This window comes from Quercus suber, unplaced genomic scaffold (genome assembly GCF_002906115.3).
Source record: "Quercus suber isolate HL8 unplaced genomic scaffold, Cork oak 2.0 scaffold_64, whole genome shotgun sequence".
Classification (NCBI taxonomy): Eukaryota; Viridiplantae; Streptophyta; class Magnoliopsida; order Fagales; family Fagaceae; genus Quercus; species Quercus suber.
In genome coordinates, this window is record NW_027069529.1 from 28610 (window position 1) to 45738 (window position 17129).

At 34.1% G+C, this 17129-nt stretch overlaps 1 protein-coding gene across 1 annotated transcript; it reads right to left on the bottom strand.

Moving 5' to 3' along the window:
- Positions 1-2537: 2537 nt before the first annotated feature.
- Positions 2538-15860, bottom strand: LOC112013229 (calmodulin-binding transcription activator 3). The gene is made up of 13 exons (XM_024045615.2): positions 15480-15860; positions 14379-14498; positions 10666-10781; positions 10435-10523; positions 9062-9104; positions 8103-8304; positions 7816-7929; positions 7380-7690; positions 5590-6135; positions 4756-5450; positions 3815-4394; positions 3346-3666; positions 2538-2814 (listed from the first exon to the last, which is right to left on the bottom strand). The coding sequence occupies exons 1-13, from the start codon at positions 15517-15519 to the stop codon at positions 2704-2706; spliced, it is 3288 nt and encodes a 1095-aa protein (XP_023901383.1). The 5' UTR covers positions 15520-15860; the 3' UTR covers positions 2538-2703.
- Positions 15861-17129: the final 1269 nt, after the last annotated feature.

Below are 17129 nucleotides of genomic sequence, written 5' to 3' on the forward strand. Positions count from 1 at the left end.
CACTCTTTAGAAAAGATTCATTAATTAGAGAAAATATTAAACACTCATCAAACTGACCAAAAAATAGAAAAGAAAAGATTAAAAAAGAAAAGATAAAATAAGATAAGATAATGATATGGAAAAGATAATGATAACAAAGTAAGGAAATCAAATATAAACCAAATACTAAAAAAAAAAAAAAAAAAAATACACTCATTTCAGACCAAAAGTAAAAAAACCACGAGCTATTTTGACCCAACAACACTGTTCTATTACTATGAAGAATCCCTCAATCTCTACCTTTGGTGGCATTATCACAATATTCTCCAGTGACTCACTCCTAAGGGCTTCTTCGTTGAAGAGTCCATTTCAACTGAGTTTTCACATAACTTGCTTAACTGTAGTGTTGCAATGCTGAAACCATTATGAACCAATTAGTTTTGAATTTAAATAATTTGAGAGAGACACCTAAACAAACCTGAATTTGTTGATGTAGTCAGAGTGAAAGATTAACTCATATCTTACTAAGCCAATAATTTAGTAGATATTGAGAACACTCATCTGAATCAAATGAGCTTGATAATATGCTTAATAAGAACTTGGTAATGTACTTCTATTGGATTTTGATTTCAATAGCTTGATATTGAGCTTAAGTTTGAATTTGATATTGAGCTCAAGCTTAACTTGACTAATGAATCAAGCCAAGTCAAGTCGAGTTCAAACTTTTGAACTTTCAGATGAGCTCTAGCTCAAACATTGTTTGTAGGAATGCTTCAAACTCAAGTTAAGTTTGAACATTTTACATTTGTTGTTAAAGTGAGTTTGAACCTTCAATACTTGACAAAACTTGGCATGTTTACAACTCTACCATCAAGTGTCAAGTCATGAATGATAGGTTTTTAATATAAATAAATAAATAAATAAAGAGTTGGGAATGATGGTCTGATAAAGTAATATTAGTGGTGATTCACATAAGAACCAATAAAAATATTTTAACTTAAATGTTGTAAAAAAATGATAAAAAAATCATTATATGCATAATAACTTGAATCTTTAATCCATAGAACTACGTTATAGTAATAAAAGATTACGACATTTGGTTCATTAGTTAGATTTCCATTATTATCCAAAAATGAAAAATGTAGCCTTCATACACTTGATGATAATATGTTCAGGAATAATTACAATTATAATAATAAATTGATTGAAAATAGTCTCAATACCTAAAAATATCAAAATTTCCCCTGGACCTCAAAATTGACTAAAAATAATCCCAAAACTTATAAAATGACACAAATATCTTTGAGTGTTCAAATTGACTAAAGTACTCTCACAATATCGAGATGCTATGTCCACAACATTTTTACAATAAATTATAGGTAGTTAGTTATTATTAGTTCAAATTTAAACCTAACAATAAGATTACTTTTTGCCACAATAATAACAATTAATAACAACCTATCATTTTGAATTTATTGTAAAAATATTGTGAATACATCCTTACTCTATATTTAAATACCATTGCCACGTCAGCTAATGTGAATTCTTGACCCTACAAGAGTCAAGGTATACTAGGAAGTCGAGTTCCAAGAAATTTGCCATCTCACAAATGTCTTTTCTTTTTTTAATTATTTTATTTTTTAAAATCAACAAAGGAAAATTGGCAACATAATCTACCAAAAAGATGGCACGGACTATAAGGAGGCCTGGTAAATCCATCCTTTTTTTTTTTTTTTTTTTTGATACCATGATAAAAAGTTGTGAATAATATAGTTTAATACCATTGCCACCTCAGCTAATGTGGCCTAATACTTGACTCTACAAGAGTCAAGGTGTACCAGGAATTCGAGTTCCAAGAAATTTGCAACCTCACAAATATCTTTTTTTTTTTAATTATTTTATTTTAAAATCAACAAAGGAAAATTAGCAACATAAACTACCAATAAGATGCCATGGACGAGGGAGGCCCGGTAAATCCATCCCATATATTTTTTTTGATACCATGATAAAAAGTTCACAACACTAAAAAGTAGCAGATATCGATCCCGGAAACAAAAGATGCTCAACAAAAACAGGAAACCAATTTCACCATCCATCCAAACTGCTAATGTAACCGAAAGACTGCATTGGGTTTTGAGAAGCATAAACTAGCTTTGTCCTGGATACTTCTCAGAATTTTCATTGGGCCCAGGTGCTACACTCTCTGAGAATAGCATGGCTTTTGCCATTTGCTTTGCTTTCTTCTCTGCCATGGTTGTTCTTTCTCTTTACTACTGGTTAATATGATGATTTGATGAAACCCCAAATTCAGCTTTGAGGACTGCTTCCCGTATTGCCGTTTTTCCTGCGCTCTTTGACCTGATCTAGTGATGGCTTCATAATCTTTCTTTTTTTTTTTTTTTTAATTATTGATATGGCAATTTCTTTATTTATTTTTTTAACCAAATTGCTAAAGTGTTCATTAATTAGAATGCTATTATTATTATAATTATACATAATTGATTTGATGAGGCAAAGGATTTTCACACCACAAGTTCACAACCTAGCAGACGTGGCGGTGGCAATAAGGCAAGATAGCAAAGCTGCTTTTTAAGTTTTGTTAAATGAATTAGTAGGATTTTTTTTTTTTTTAATACAAGAGTTTTTAGCAAACCCAATTTGATAATACCACTCCTACTGCCACTAATAACAATATTTTACAAGAGAAGAGAATGAACCAGAGGTTCAGGCTGAAGGCATGTAAGTGTCATCATCCAAGAATGCTTCAAAATCAATCATTTCATCATTATAATCAGCCGTTTCTTCTGAACTGCTTGGAACTCCATCACCCACAACCTGCAAAATCAACAGGAGTTTATAGAAAGACTTTGAATATAAAACCAATTAGAAGAAGTATATTACAATATACCAACAAACTCCATCCTATTTTAGTGATCCATTGAAGATGAGCTCCCAAATTGACAGCATGCTGCGCGCCTACTACTATAGGGTAACCAGTGATATTACATTTTCAAGGTTAATGGCATATATAGTCAACATAAGCATTGAATAGCAAGTACTTCAATATTTTGAGATTCTAGATAATACTTTTCCAGCTTAGAGTTCAACCTAGCCCATCCATCCTAGGTTGTCTCGTTGGACTAATAAGAACTAATATAACCAAAAGAATGTGAACAGGAGGCATTGCAAAACTCACTATGCTAAAAGTTCCCATGGACTGATAAAATGAGTTGATCCAGAACTATTACAGTTAAAAGGAACACAGATTATGTTCCAAAAGGAAACACAATGGAAAGATATTGTTACATGAAGATTGAGAAGAAAAAATTCAGAGAAACAAAGGAGAAAATCAAAATAATAAAGTACCTTGGATCCCTGAATATCGGTCACAACGTTCAGCAGCCTACGATATTGATCTCTTGCGTCTGGATACTGAGCCATGGACTTCACCCTAGCAAGCGCTTTTTGCAGCCTCTGCTCTGTTTGCTTTCTACCTTCTTTCAGGAAATCATAGTCATCCTCTGAAGATTTATCTGGCATTCTGTGGCCCTCAGTAAGCGCTTCAGATTTAAATCCACGCAAACCACTTCCTTTTCGTCGCCAACGCAAAATAATCTTCTCTACAATTCCTACTGACCAGGTAAACTTTTTATAGTTCTTCCTGACCTGGTGGCCTCTTACATGGGCCTTTCATTATGAAAGCTAATAGTTAGACTTCATGAACTGGGCTCAACTAAGGGAAAAAGATAGTAAAATAAATACAAGAAAGAATAACTACTAAGAGAAAAACAGGAGCCAATAAATCAAGCATACAAAAGCAATAATGGCAATGCACCTGAATTTTAACAATTCGCTGCCTGATTATTAAAAATTCTCTTCTACCCTTCCAGCTGCGGAACTTATTTTGTATACGTATTGCAGCCGCCTGCACAGGCAGATCATGTTGTCCTGATTTGTTTGTCTTAAGAGCAAGAAGTGAAAGAGCTTGTTCATCTGACATTCCAAATGTATCATCACCATACTCTTTTAACTGCTTTTTATTAAAGGACTCCACCCTGAAAACTTGATAAATACGAGCATAAGCTTGGCTGGCGTTACAGACAGCAGCTAGTGAATCCTTCAATGATAATCCATATGGTAAATCCCCATCACTGACTGGAGTTGCACTTCGTTCTGAAACTTTTTGTACTGCTTTAGCTCCAGAAATCTCAGCAGCATCGCCATCCCCGGTGTCCAACTTAAGAGACGAAAGGTGGGTACTCAGATGAGATTCTGCAAGATAACCAGCAATTCCTTTGTGTCCATTGGCAGAAGCTAGGTCAGCAGCTGTTCTGCCTGCAGGAAATTGAGGACTTGGATCAGTTAATGCACCCGGAGCCGCACCAAGAGAGACAAGGGAAGCAACCGTCCGCTCTCTGATAAAGAAAGTTCAAACAAGAAGTTAACAGGAAGGAGAAGAAAAGGAAAAAGTTAAAAGTGATTATTAGAATTTGACAAGAAATTCAAGGGTACACTTGCTGTTCAGGTGTATCCTGGTCAGGTAAGCCATTCGTTAACCTAAACCTGGTTTATATGGAATTTAATTTTCCTCTCATAGAGAAGGTTTTCATGACACACATAGTTTTCCTGCAATATCTACACATGAAATAACTGTTTTTCCCTTCTCCTATGAGATTCAGCCTAGAATGTAGTTCCTTCTACACCGGAAGCAGAGGAAAGAATAGGCCAAGGCAAAGCCTACTACAAAGAAGCAAGAAAGAAATCTTAAGTGCTCACCTGCCACAAAACGCCGCCCAATGAAGTGCAGTCCATCCATTCACATCACGGAAATTGACACTAACACCTGCAATAATTGTTGGTTCTAGGGCCCAATCATAGCCAAGAGCAGCTGCAAAATGCAGCACACCTTGGCCATTCTCATCTAATACAGAAGGGCCTTTTCCATCTTCTGCTGCTTTCTGCAGGAGCCATACATGCAACTTCTCTTTCAGTAGCTTTTCAAGAAGCCTGTCCTGTACTTTTTCAGGAGAGAAATCCTTCTCAGAAGCAAGCTTTAACATTTGATCCCATTCATCATTGTCCCCTTCTAGCAATGAACTGATTTTACTGCTTACTTGGGATTTGTCACTCCCAATGACAGAATCAGTAGACGGAGGGCCGGCAGAGGTCAGAGACAAAAAAATTTTAAATCGCATAAGAAGATCATCATTTGTGCTGCCACTATAATCTATAATATCCACATCTTTAATAAGGCTGACTCGGTACTCAAATTCTCGCACTTCACTACACGCTAACCTATTGGAACAAGTCACATAAAAAGGAATCCTTGCAGCCTTATGTACTGGAGTATAACATCGTATAACACCGTCTGCTATAACCTCAGCTGGGACTTCCACTTCCCCAAACATACAAGACCACTTGAAATTTTCTATTTCTTGTTGACTCTTCAAGAACCTTCCAGTAATCAGGACCTGTATAGGTTTTGGGCAAAAAGAAGAAGAAAAACAACCAGACCAAGAAAAATGATAAATAAGACGACAAACAGGTGTCGCATTTGAAAGCTTAGTTGATATAACTGCATTACAGAAGAAAGATTAAATCCTAGAATACCTTAACTTTTGAGCCCTCGAATGCCCAATTTGGTGAGAAATCAATAATACTGAAAAGCTGGTCCTGGAGAGAGGGACCAAGGGTATAGTTATCCAAGTGCACTTGGGGAGAAATATTGGACTCATCAGCCCTATTTTCACTTTCAACAGTATCCCAATAGGCCTCAGAACTGGACTGCGTATGTGACTCATTTACATCTCCAAGTTCCTTGCTCATCCATCGGTTGAAACTGTCAAGCTTCTTCAAATTTTCTTCTCTTAGAGAGCCATCTAACCGTGTTTGCTTTATAGTGAAAGAGGAATTGGTTTTTCCCTCTAGGGCCATATTGATCTCTGGATTTGATTTCAGATATCCATGATCTGCATCTGAAAGCTGTACTTGAAGGTTACTTTGCATAGGATCATTATCTTGCTTATCAGTCTTTGGAAGCAAAGGCTCGCGAGAATTGAGTAGTTTGACCCAATTACCATCTTGTTCATTAAAAGTGACACCATACACTGATTCTGCAAGCACATTCTGATCCAAGTGCCATTTGCCTTCAGAAGCCTGAACACAGATAGTTGGATTTGACAAGAAAACAGCTTATGGCCCTATAAACTCTTAAACCAACATATAAAGAATTATTTACTCTGCTAGATGGTAAAAATGCAACTACCGCATGTACAACACAAATTCAGGAATTTAAGTCACCAGCAAGAAACTTTCAGTCTGCAACTACAACTTGATTATTAACTAATAGCAGCTACACCCATGCCTCAATGTCATATATTCCAAAAGAGACACATAGTAAAGACTACAAGATTATAAGATTTTCACGTAATCAACCTCAGCATGTTTGAACTTAACTAAATTGGGAAGCATAACAACCAAATGATTCAATTTTGTAATAGATAAGATATCGATGCCAAATTTTAATATGCATCATTATCTATTCTTTGATAAATTTCTCTATGAGAGATCCTAAAAATTGATGCAGGAAGTGCGAAGTAGTATTTATTTTTTATAGCTAAAACATTAAATACTTTTTTTTTTTTTTTAATTTCGTCTTTTTCAATTTTGGAGTCAATTGTAATTTTCTGTCAAATTTTTTTTTTTCTTTCTATCCTAGTAGTTAATTAGGTTATTAGTATTTTATTTTATTAGGATTTCCCAAGTCAATTAGAAGAGAGTTTCCAATGTCAGTTAAAATTAGTGTTTAGTAACCTATATAAGTAAAGAATTATACTCCTATGAAGGGGGATTATTTTGATGAATAAAATTGAAATTGTCACAACAGTTTGCTGGTGACACTAGCCAACCCTTGGGGTTGACTCCTAGGTTTTCTATCTTTATTTTCCTTGTTCTTTAATTTCTGTTGCATTGTTTTGGTTTATCCTGTGTCAAAATTGTACCAGCAAAATCAGTATTACTTGCATTGACAACAATTTGTTGTTGGAAGTATCTAAAAAGAAAGAACCTAGAAAATATCGTCAATAAATATGTTGTAATCATAATATTCCAAGCAATAACGCGAAATGCATCATACCATATTTCAATTGAAACTCCCTTGTCCAGCTTGTAACATAAAATAAAATGATTTTCCAAACATACTACGATCCTCAAAAACTACAATGATGAAGTGCTAACCAATTCAACACTATTTTAGCAAAAATAAACATACATTATACCAATGATACATAATATATTGCTTACAACAAGGGGGAAAGTGGGGTTGAAACCTAGGTTCTCTCCATGAGGGAGACCAGGCATTAGCTCTTGGCACACACTGTAAATAGTAAATAACTCTGTACCTGCCATTCTTTTTGGGCATGAGAGTGACTTCCAATCTCCCGCTTCTCACCTAAGTTGCTAGTGAAATGCTGCCCCAGTATTGGGTTTTCTTGTTTAGAAAGGCCTCCAGTGGTATCAGGTTTTGTTTCCAGAAATGATGGCTCAAAAGTCACAGATTGAGTGCCAGAAGTACCATTTCCCAAGACATCCTCCCACAATGGAAAATCAAGGATTTTTAGTGCAGCATTGTTGCCGTCTTTCGTCTTATCTGCTTGAGTGAGTGAAGCAAAATCCACCTCCGATATGGTTGGAAATTTTCCTTGATAATCATCTGTTAATTGTTTAGAGTATTACAATGAAATTCATATGCCATGTCAGATTACAATCAGGGATATTAATATTCCTTAATATATTAGTGACACAAAATAGATTGAAAAATAAAGCAAACAACTTTACCTGAAATTGGTCCAGGAAAATAAGGTTCAGTGAGTCCAGCATTAATCTTCTCCACCATGGGCTGTTGTAAATCAAAGAGAGAATGCAATCCAGAACTTGTTTGGTAATTACAGGCTGCACATATCACATTGAGTTGCAGAAATGTAATTAAACAATATTTAGAACATGCTGAAAATGAACAATCATGGCATAGATCATCCTCAAACATGTATAAAATCTTCTTTGTGAAGTAACATTAGCAGCTTATAGTTAAAACAAAAACTGAGGCATAAAGACAACAAACCTACCTGATTCAGCATCCTCATATTCTGATGCCTGAGCACTACTGTTGAGACTTGTTGTATCTGTATTTTGTGAAGTTATTTGGTAATTATTCGGATGAAAACAAGAGGATCCAGAGCTATCTATCTCAGAATTGGGTTCAGTTTCTTGGGAATAGGGAATAGCTTCTTCAGTCTCTTTAATGCGGTTACAACTTGTCCTATTGCCCTGATCAAGTTGGAAAACATTGAAAGAATATAAACTCAATGTACAAATATTTTAATGTAAATAAAGATTTGAGGAATAGTACACAACCCCCTACAGAAAACACGGAACCCCCTGAAGTTTTGAGCTTTAACACTAAAACCCCTGGGCATTTTTAGTATAACACAAAAACCCCTACGGTGTTGTTTTATGTGAAAATGTAACTATGTTACACTCAAAACCTTAAAGGGATTCCGTGTTTTAAGGGAAAACAATAGGAGGGTTTTGTATATATTTCCCAAAATTTTAATATGGAACAGAAGTAATTAGGAGATTAAAATCTGATTCCAAAAAATCTACAATGAGCATCAAAGCTGAACTTAATAATAATGGGTATACAACACAAATAATAGCAAATATGACTAAAACTGCATGGGCATCTTATAAACAGAGGAAGTTCCATTAGAGATAGAGCTCATTGGCAAACAAGGTTCAAAATATTATTTGGTATTACCTATAAACCTCTTGTTATTGAAAAGCTAAGAGTCACTAGTAGTGAAAGTTTAAAAAATACCACCATACCACACAAATACCACAACCACCACCATGGATCAAAGAAGCTGTGTAATGGGAAAGGTTAGATTATATCTTTCTTAGAAGAATCATTTAAATACTAGGGAGATAGTGAAGTTAATAATGCCATAAAGGACTATATTATTCACAGTTTACCCATTTATGACTTTATGGGTATACAAAATAAAGGGTAAAAAATATGAGTTACCTTTACTTCCCGATAGTGGACAAGCACAATGTGTGAGAGCTCCCTGAAGTAGTAGTGAATTAGGTAAGCAACAGAAGAGAAACCCAAACCAAAAGCCATTTCAAATATAGAAACTATAAGAGACAGAAGTGGCAATTATTTAAGCAAGCCTTATGGCATTTTGAATCAATAAGAATACCAGTGGCACAAGACTGGTTGATAACTAGAAGTGAAAATATTGCGAATTCATTCACATGCCTTTAAGCTGAAGACCATTCATGTAAATCCATGTCGGGGGAAAAGTAGAGAAAACTTAGAAAATAAATGGTAACATGGCTAGAGGCTTGGCAATGCTAGAATATCTTCTCTGGATTCTGCAACAAATGAGTGGAAAGCCAAAAGGAAAAACAGAATCCAATTTGCTGCTCAAAGCACAGCTTCTAGTTATGTCTATGGGTAGATATGGTTCTGGGGTTTTTTCAGAAACTCTGGTTGATTTTGGTAGTAGTTGGTTCTCTAATTTATTAGGAATTTTTACAATTTTGCTTAATTTCCAGTTTTACTTTATTAGTGTATTGATTTATTATGAGTGATTTGGAGCCTAGTTAATTAAAATGGATACAATCCACTAGATGTTAAGTTTGTATACTTGCACAATCAGAGGGTCTAATGGTGATTTGATTTAAAGCAAACAATTGATTTTGACTTTCTTATTATTCGCTTAATTTCTCTACTTACACATCCTTACTCCATCCCAAATGACATTAGACATAAAAAGATAAAAGGGAAAAAAATAGTTATCATGGAAGCATGTATAGTGTATCTGCTTGTGTTTTATGTGTACGTGTGGCATGAGAGAGAAAGGGCTTGTTTGGATTGAGGGAGAGGGACAGAGAGTAAAGTAGAGTAGACTCGGCCGGAAATTAGCCTCAATCCAAACAAGCCAAAAGAGAGTACAGCAGCGAACCTTACAATTTTTTGTTCACTGAATAAGCAATTCATTGCAAGGCCAGAAAAAGAATAACAAAAAAGGTCCTCATCTGAAGCCCCCAAATTAGGAAAAAATTTCTCAAAATAAAATGCAATAAACAGTTCTATAAATTTTGAAAAATAAAACTTTAGTCTCTCAATGATTAATACTAATATCAGAGTTTAAACATAAGCCAAAAAGTGTGAAACTAAAATAAGCCATAATATTCTAAGATCAATTGAGTGAATATTCCATTATCTTTTAAGTATTCATCAAAAAGCAGAACAAAGAAGATTAATTATTGCATCATCTAGTTTGTTACGAGACACAGATACTTACAGAAGATAGACTGATAGAGCAAAATGCTAAAATTCAAACAAAAAATTTTGCTTAACACCACAAAAATAACCCTTCAGGTACTCACTCTTCAAGTAACCAATAACTGCGTCTTTGAAAATTTTCATTGTCTTCTCCATGGGCATAGTAGCAGTGCAACACATCAATGCTTCCAGCCTGAAAGGAAGTACAATTTTCTCTACACAGTTAATCAGGAAACACAAAGAATCCTTCAACATATATCACACCCTAAATGAGAATGAACCATAACCCTAAGATTTAGTAAACAGCAAACAAAACCATGATGTCTAGTGCCTACCTTGAGCCTCTCATGAGCTTCCTTCACTGTCTTTCCATCCTTTTTCTTCCTCCAATTATGGCCATCTTTTCTGAAGTATCTCAGAACCTTCCGATCGAAAAGAAAAAGTGAACCATCTGAAATTGGAAATACATGTTATGTGAATATATGTTCTAAAGTATACTTCAAAAAAATTAAGAAAAAAATTGTTCAAAAAGTGCCTTATTTTTTTTAGTAGGCCTTAAAATGTACCTAAAACTACAACAACAAAAAAAAATGTTGATTTTTATGAGCTAACATAATCTATGTTGTAATCGTGGAAGATACCATCAGTAAAGCTTGAGATTAGCAGAAGAACACCCACATAAACAATTAAATCAAACATCCACACAAGACAACAAAATTTAACATAATTTGTGACTCAATGCCTACATCCATGTCACGCCAACCAAAATCTATTATCATCGATAAGGTTTACTATTTGAAGGAATGCAATGCCTGAAAATTTGAGGACATTGAGAGACCTATAGATCTGTTGAAATCTTTGCTAGCTAGGACTTTGTTTGAGTGGTCTCATATTTGGGGTTTTACGCATTGTACTTCCATGTCTAATTTCCTTATTTCTGTTAGCTCTTCCATTTGATTTGATTGTATTCGTTTCAAGTGCAAAGAGTTTACTACCGTAAACACATTGTACTTTTCCTATCAATAAAACTTTTATTACCTATCAAAAAAAAATCAATAAGGATTACTATTTTTGTTTTTTGATAAGTATCAATGAGGATTACTAATACTTTACTAAGATTCACAAACCATGTCATAAACTTAAATACAAACCCTCGCCTACATAAACCAACCCTCCCATTACACCAAAGTCAAGACTCAATCCCAGCTCACAAACTTAATACCATCACAAACTCAAAACTTATTACACTTAAATTACACACAACTCACATAGGCAAGCATTTTCAACCCCAAAAGCTACTATGCCAAAAGCTACTATGCATCTTTTAGCTTCCAAAGAATACCACATTATGCATCTGTTTCAACACAGCATATTTTCCCATAATAGCAATGCCTATATATAAAGATCCATTGTGATTATTACTCTCTTCATTCCCTACTTTTCAGTGAGGAATTCCAAATTTTGGAATTTGAGATAATTTGCATTGTTCAACATGTGCTTCTGGCTCTCTAAAACACCCATATAGGCAACAAAGGAGACTCAAGTTCATTAAAAAAAACCCAGAAAATAGAGGGAACTAAATTATAAGTGATGAGGAGATATCACCTTGGGGAGACTCAAATTGAGATACTAATATAACATATAGTAACACCATTTAGCCCAAAAAATGTAAGTCAATGGGTTTGGACCCAATTATATTATATTAACCACTCACTCTTGTCATTATTATGTGGGATTCTCACACAACTCACATGTGAATATTACTACTCCCTTCCAGCAAATCACTTATGGTAACAAGTTGGTTAGTCTCTCCCTTAAACGGAAGCCTTTTTCTTAACAATCCAAGTGCCTTGCATTACCATCGAGTCTAATGCAATAGAGTGTCATTTACTTAATTTTGGGTGGAGCAAACCAGACAGTATTCCATGCACAACAATGGGAGCCACCGACATGCACAATCACCTTGACTCAACACTAGTAGAGCCTTTTACTCAATCATGGCTGGAGATAACATGGGAGTCTTTCATTCTACTTGCTGGGACCCACTAACAAACACTAGCCCAATCAAACCATCAGCTTTGATACCACTTGTTGAGGAGACTCAAATTGGGAAGTTAATATAACATATAGAGACATCATTTTAACCCAAAGGCTTAAGCCAATGAATTTTGTCTAATTATGTTATATTTACTACTCACTCTTGTCATTATTATCCAATGTGGTACTTCACTACTTAACTAATCGCACAATTCACACATGATTATTTCAACAATAAGGATAACTAAGAAGAGAGATATTTCAACAACAACAACAAGAAGATGTTCTGAACAAGCCATAAGAACTTAGAGGTGAAACAAATAAATATTGTGCTGCAATTCTTTCAAAACTGAACAAGTGAAACGAACAAACTCCAGAGGAATGAATGAGAAATCACAAATCAACACCATACTTCAGGCCTAGGTCTAAAACCAGCATTTATCATGATAGGTTTTTTCAAGGCTATGGCTTACACATGTCAAATAAACAAATAAGTTGTGAAAATTATGTCTAAAGTAAATACATTTCCAATTTTAATTGTTATAGGCAATGGGCAATTAGGCAATTATTAATAAAATGTACACTGTAGATGATACTATAGAATATGAGTTGATAGAAGGAAACCAATTTGCATATCTCAGACTTATTTAATCTATATACCGACAGTGTAGTAGGGTAATATTAGTTTCGATTTAATTGTTGATTGAGTAATGCTGAGATATGTGAGATGATCATGAAAGAAAGTTTACAAAACTACCCATCATGCTAAGACACTTTTTTTTTTTGGGGTGGAAGGTGGGTGTGGTGGGGCTAGAACAGTAAGGAAAGTTCATCAAATTAGCATGATGGCATTGCATGGTACTGTAGTTCAGATAAGTGATTAGACTCACAAATATAGAATAATAATCACTTAAAGCAGTTGCAAAAGGAACCTGATCTCAGCTACAAAAAAAAAAGGGAATTTTTTTTGGCAGTCCACAGGATCACGCAAATAGATGCAGAAACAGGAGGTTAAAGCTTATGTAAAACTCTCCAGAGGTCTATCATTGTTTATATATAAATCCTGTAATAAATTACTTATTTTAAAATAAAAAAAAAAAAAATCTCTAGAGGACTTCCCGAAAAATAAGAAAAATGTAAGTTTCTTCCAGACCAAGCCAATAATGTTATCAAGATAGCTATAGTTATTTAGTATAAGTAATTTCTCAAAATCATTATGTGCGATATCAAACAAATCCACTGCAGTTAAGAAGAGAAAATGTATTTCTAATTCAACAATAGGGCATTCTGAACAAGCCACAAGAACTTGGATGTGGAACAAATCAACAACGCTTCAATTCTTTCAGAACTTAACAAGTGAAAGAAGAAACAAAATCACGATGAATGATTAACCACAAATCAATACCATATGTAGTAGAATTAATTCCAACAAATTTTTCTTTTATTTGTTGAGCGATGAGATGCCACATGGCTTAGGAAGTAAAGCCTGTGCCAACATACTTCAGGACTGGATCTGAAACCAGCATTCACCATTAAGGTTTCAGGAAGACTATCAGTATATCCCAAAAAAAATCAAAAGTTGGGAAAAGAATGTCTGGTGCAAAAAGAACTCTCAATTTTAATTGTTGTAATCAACAAGAAAATTGGACATATGAAGTCTGCAACAGAATGGTCCAGAGAAACTGAAAACTATAGGGATGAAACATGTAGTATAAATTTTATCAGAGAATACGATACCAAAGAACTGATAAGCCTGACAAATGTTGAGGAATTATCATCAATTAAACCAGTTGCAACAGAAACTTGATCTCAGCTGTTTATTTTTCCATCCTAATTAGTGAAACTTGATCTCAGCTATATAACAGCGAGGGGTATGAAATAAGAAAATCAAAAGGTTCATCCAGAAATCTGAGTCAATAATATCAATGAGATAGCTGTCAATATCTGGTAGAAGTAACTTCTAACTATCGTTCCTGATATCAAACAAAAGCGATGCAGTTAAGAGTCATACTTGGTGGCATGTTCGCAGGTTCTGGAGCAATACGAAAGTTCTTATAGTTTCGAAGAATTTCACAAATTTCTGCTGGACGTAGCCATCGACTTTGTGCTTCTATGAGTATTTGCTCAATATCTGCAATCCACCAAATTATAGCCATCAAAAATCTGTATTGTTAATTGTATCATTGGGAAACATCAAAGTATGGCCGGCTTCAAACTAACAAGTATAAATACTTTTACACAAATAGTTACTTAAACCGTCAAATCAATGCCAATGCATTTTCCATTTATATCAAAATAACTAATCTAGGGCCTTGTAAGAAAGAGTCAAAACTTTCAAGGACTACCATAACATGTGTAAACTGCTTCCCTAGCATAGTGCTAGTGCCAAAGAAAAATCTTCAATCCATGTATGCACGTCTATTATTCAGCAGGAATTATAAATGAGCAAGTGACTGAAATTTTTTTGAATCTAAGCTGGGGTATGGACGTTCATATATAGATTATTTAAGCAGATAGACAACTCATCTCCTCCTCAAAATTTAACTTCTTTCCTTTTGACTACAAAAAAATACTCGTCATTTAGTATACAAGATTAGTTTCTGATCGCAATCGCGTCATCTGCATGGTTCCAACTTAGTGTCTTTCACCAAGGACAACCCAATCAAGACTAAACTAGTTCAAGATTATCTCTAAACTCAGATAGCTCAATATTGAGCATTGCTCTAGCACTGATAATTAGCCGAGCCAAAAAATTTTGGAACTAAAACTTGGTTATTGTTGCTCTAGCACTGATAAGTAACACTCCCTTGTTATCAAGTGCAGACAAGTGGAAACTATCACACTACTCAGATATAACCCCCAATAAATCTCAACTCATTGACAAACCCAGCACATGACTACCACAGTACCACCTATAAATCGTTGACAATCGAAATTCAAAATCTAAAATCCAAAGTTCCCCAAAACACCAAACTACAAGCATTTCACTAGTGAATCACATAATAACAAGCAAAACCCATGAAAAGTATACATCAAATAAAATCAAAACAAAAACAAAAACACTTAAAACCCCCACAATTCTACTTTGGGGAAAAAAAAAAAAAAAACCCACCTAGTTGGTTACCAAGAACGTAGCGCCTGCTTTCCGCCATGAACTCTTTCTGGGTCACTCAGCCACAACTCATTACACACAAAAAAAAAAAAACCACTCTTCACAAACACTACTATTTCTAACAGATACACAACTCTTTGAATTGAGAAGGGGATAAGGTATACGTATAAAAGTAGTTTGTCTGATTTGAAGAGGGGATAAAGAGTTGAATTGAAAAGAGAAAGCGCGTTTGTGTTTGATTGACAAAAGATTGTGTCAACAATTTTGACAAGTTTAAGATTCTAGTATAGCGAAGTGTGATAGAGAGAGAGATATTTGAGAGAGAATAGAATTTTTAGAAGGAACCTACGGAGGAAATAGGAGTTGGCAGCCGAAGTGGAATTCATACTGTACTATAATAAATTATAAAAAGAGTAAAAAAAAAAAAACAACACAAACAAAAACAAGTTCCATATTTCGTACATGTGAAAATCGTATATAGTTCAGTTCAGTAGAAAAAAATAAAAAGAAAAAAAAAAACAGGATAAAAAAGAATGTAAAGTCAATGTGACTATGTCTTTTCCGGTCTTCTTGACGTGAAACCCGGGCTGGATATTGCCAGGTAATGCGAAAAAAAAAAAAAATCTACTTACGCGTTTAATGCCCTTAAAAGTTGTGGCCCTTGTGGGCATAGACTACTGCACTAGTACCCTATTTTCCACGTAGGCAGTGGTAATTAGTCAGCGTTTAGATAATAATAAAAAATTAAAATTATTTTCCTTATTTTTATTATTATTTTTAAGTTTTATTGCACTTTTTATTATTATTTATGAGTATTGTTATACTATCTTTAACTAAGTTTACCACTTTATAATAAATTTTCAATTTCAACAAAATAAACGGTATTTAAACAAATCCTTAATTTTTGAAAATTATAATAATCTCAATAATGGATGTTATTTACAAAAATTTAAAGGGTTTTAAACCATTTTAGAATGAGAATTGAAAAGGCTATCAAAGAGAAGTGTAAAAAAATTTTATTATATTTACAATATTTTTACAATAAATTCTAGGTGATAAATTGTTACTGATTCTAATTTAAATCTACAACTTAAATTACATTTTCTTTTATACATACCAAACTGTAACAACTTGTTACTTATAATTTATTGTAAAATTGTTGTGAATATAGTATTTCTCAAATATAAAAAGTTATAAAAAAAATCTTTTTTCTTTTGGGAAATTGCAATTTACCCATATGTGGTTTAGCCCGTTTTAACAATGTCCACCCGTGGTTTGAATTTTGTCACTTAACCCACCTGAGGTGGCCTCCGTTAGACCCCCGTTACCCACCTCTACCATTTCACTTTTAAAAATAGGGGTAAATGTGTCTTTTTCATTATATTTTATGTCTCTCTCCTCTTTTTTCTCCTCCTTCTTCTTCTTCACATAAAACATAAAAGAAAACCAATACACCTACCGTCACAAACAAAGCCATAAATTCATGTGAACATACACCCACAGATTCACTAGCCTTCCACTGCTAAATCCAAAAATTGACTACTTAATTCTTCATAGAACAATTACAAAATAAAACTCTAACCTTCTTTCTTTTGCTGCGTTCTCTAAAAAAAACCCAGATTTATAAGTAAAAAAAAAAACCTAGCAATC

Excerpts from the sequence above, each read along its gene's own strand:
- LOC112013229 (XM_024045615.2), bottom strand. The coding sequence starts at position 15,519 with ATGGCGGAAAGCAGGCGCTACGTTCTTGGTAACCAACTAG. Across the intron at positions 14,499-15,479 it reads CGTTCTTGGTAACCAACTAG|ATATTGAGCAAATACTCATA; the intron begins GTGGGTTTTTTT and ends GGTGGATTGCAG. Across the intron at positions 5,451-5,589 it reads TCGAGGGCTCAAAAGTTAAG|GTCCTGATTACTGGAAGGTT; the intron begins GTATTCTAGGAT and ends AAACCTATACAG.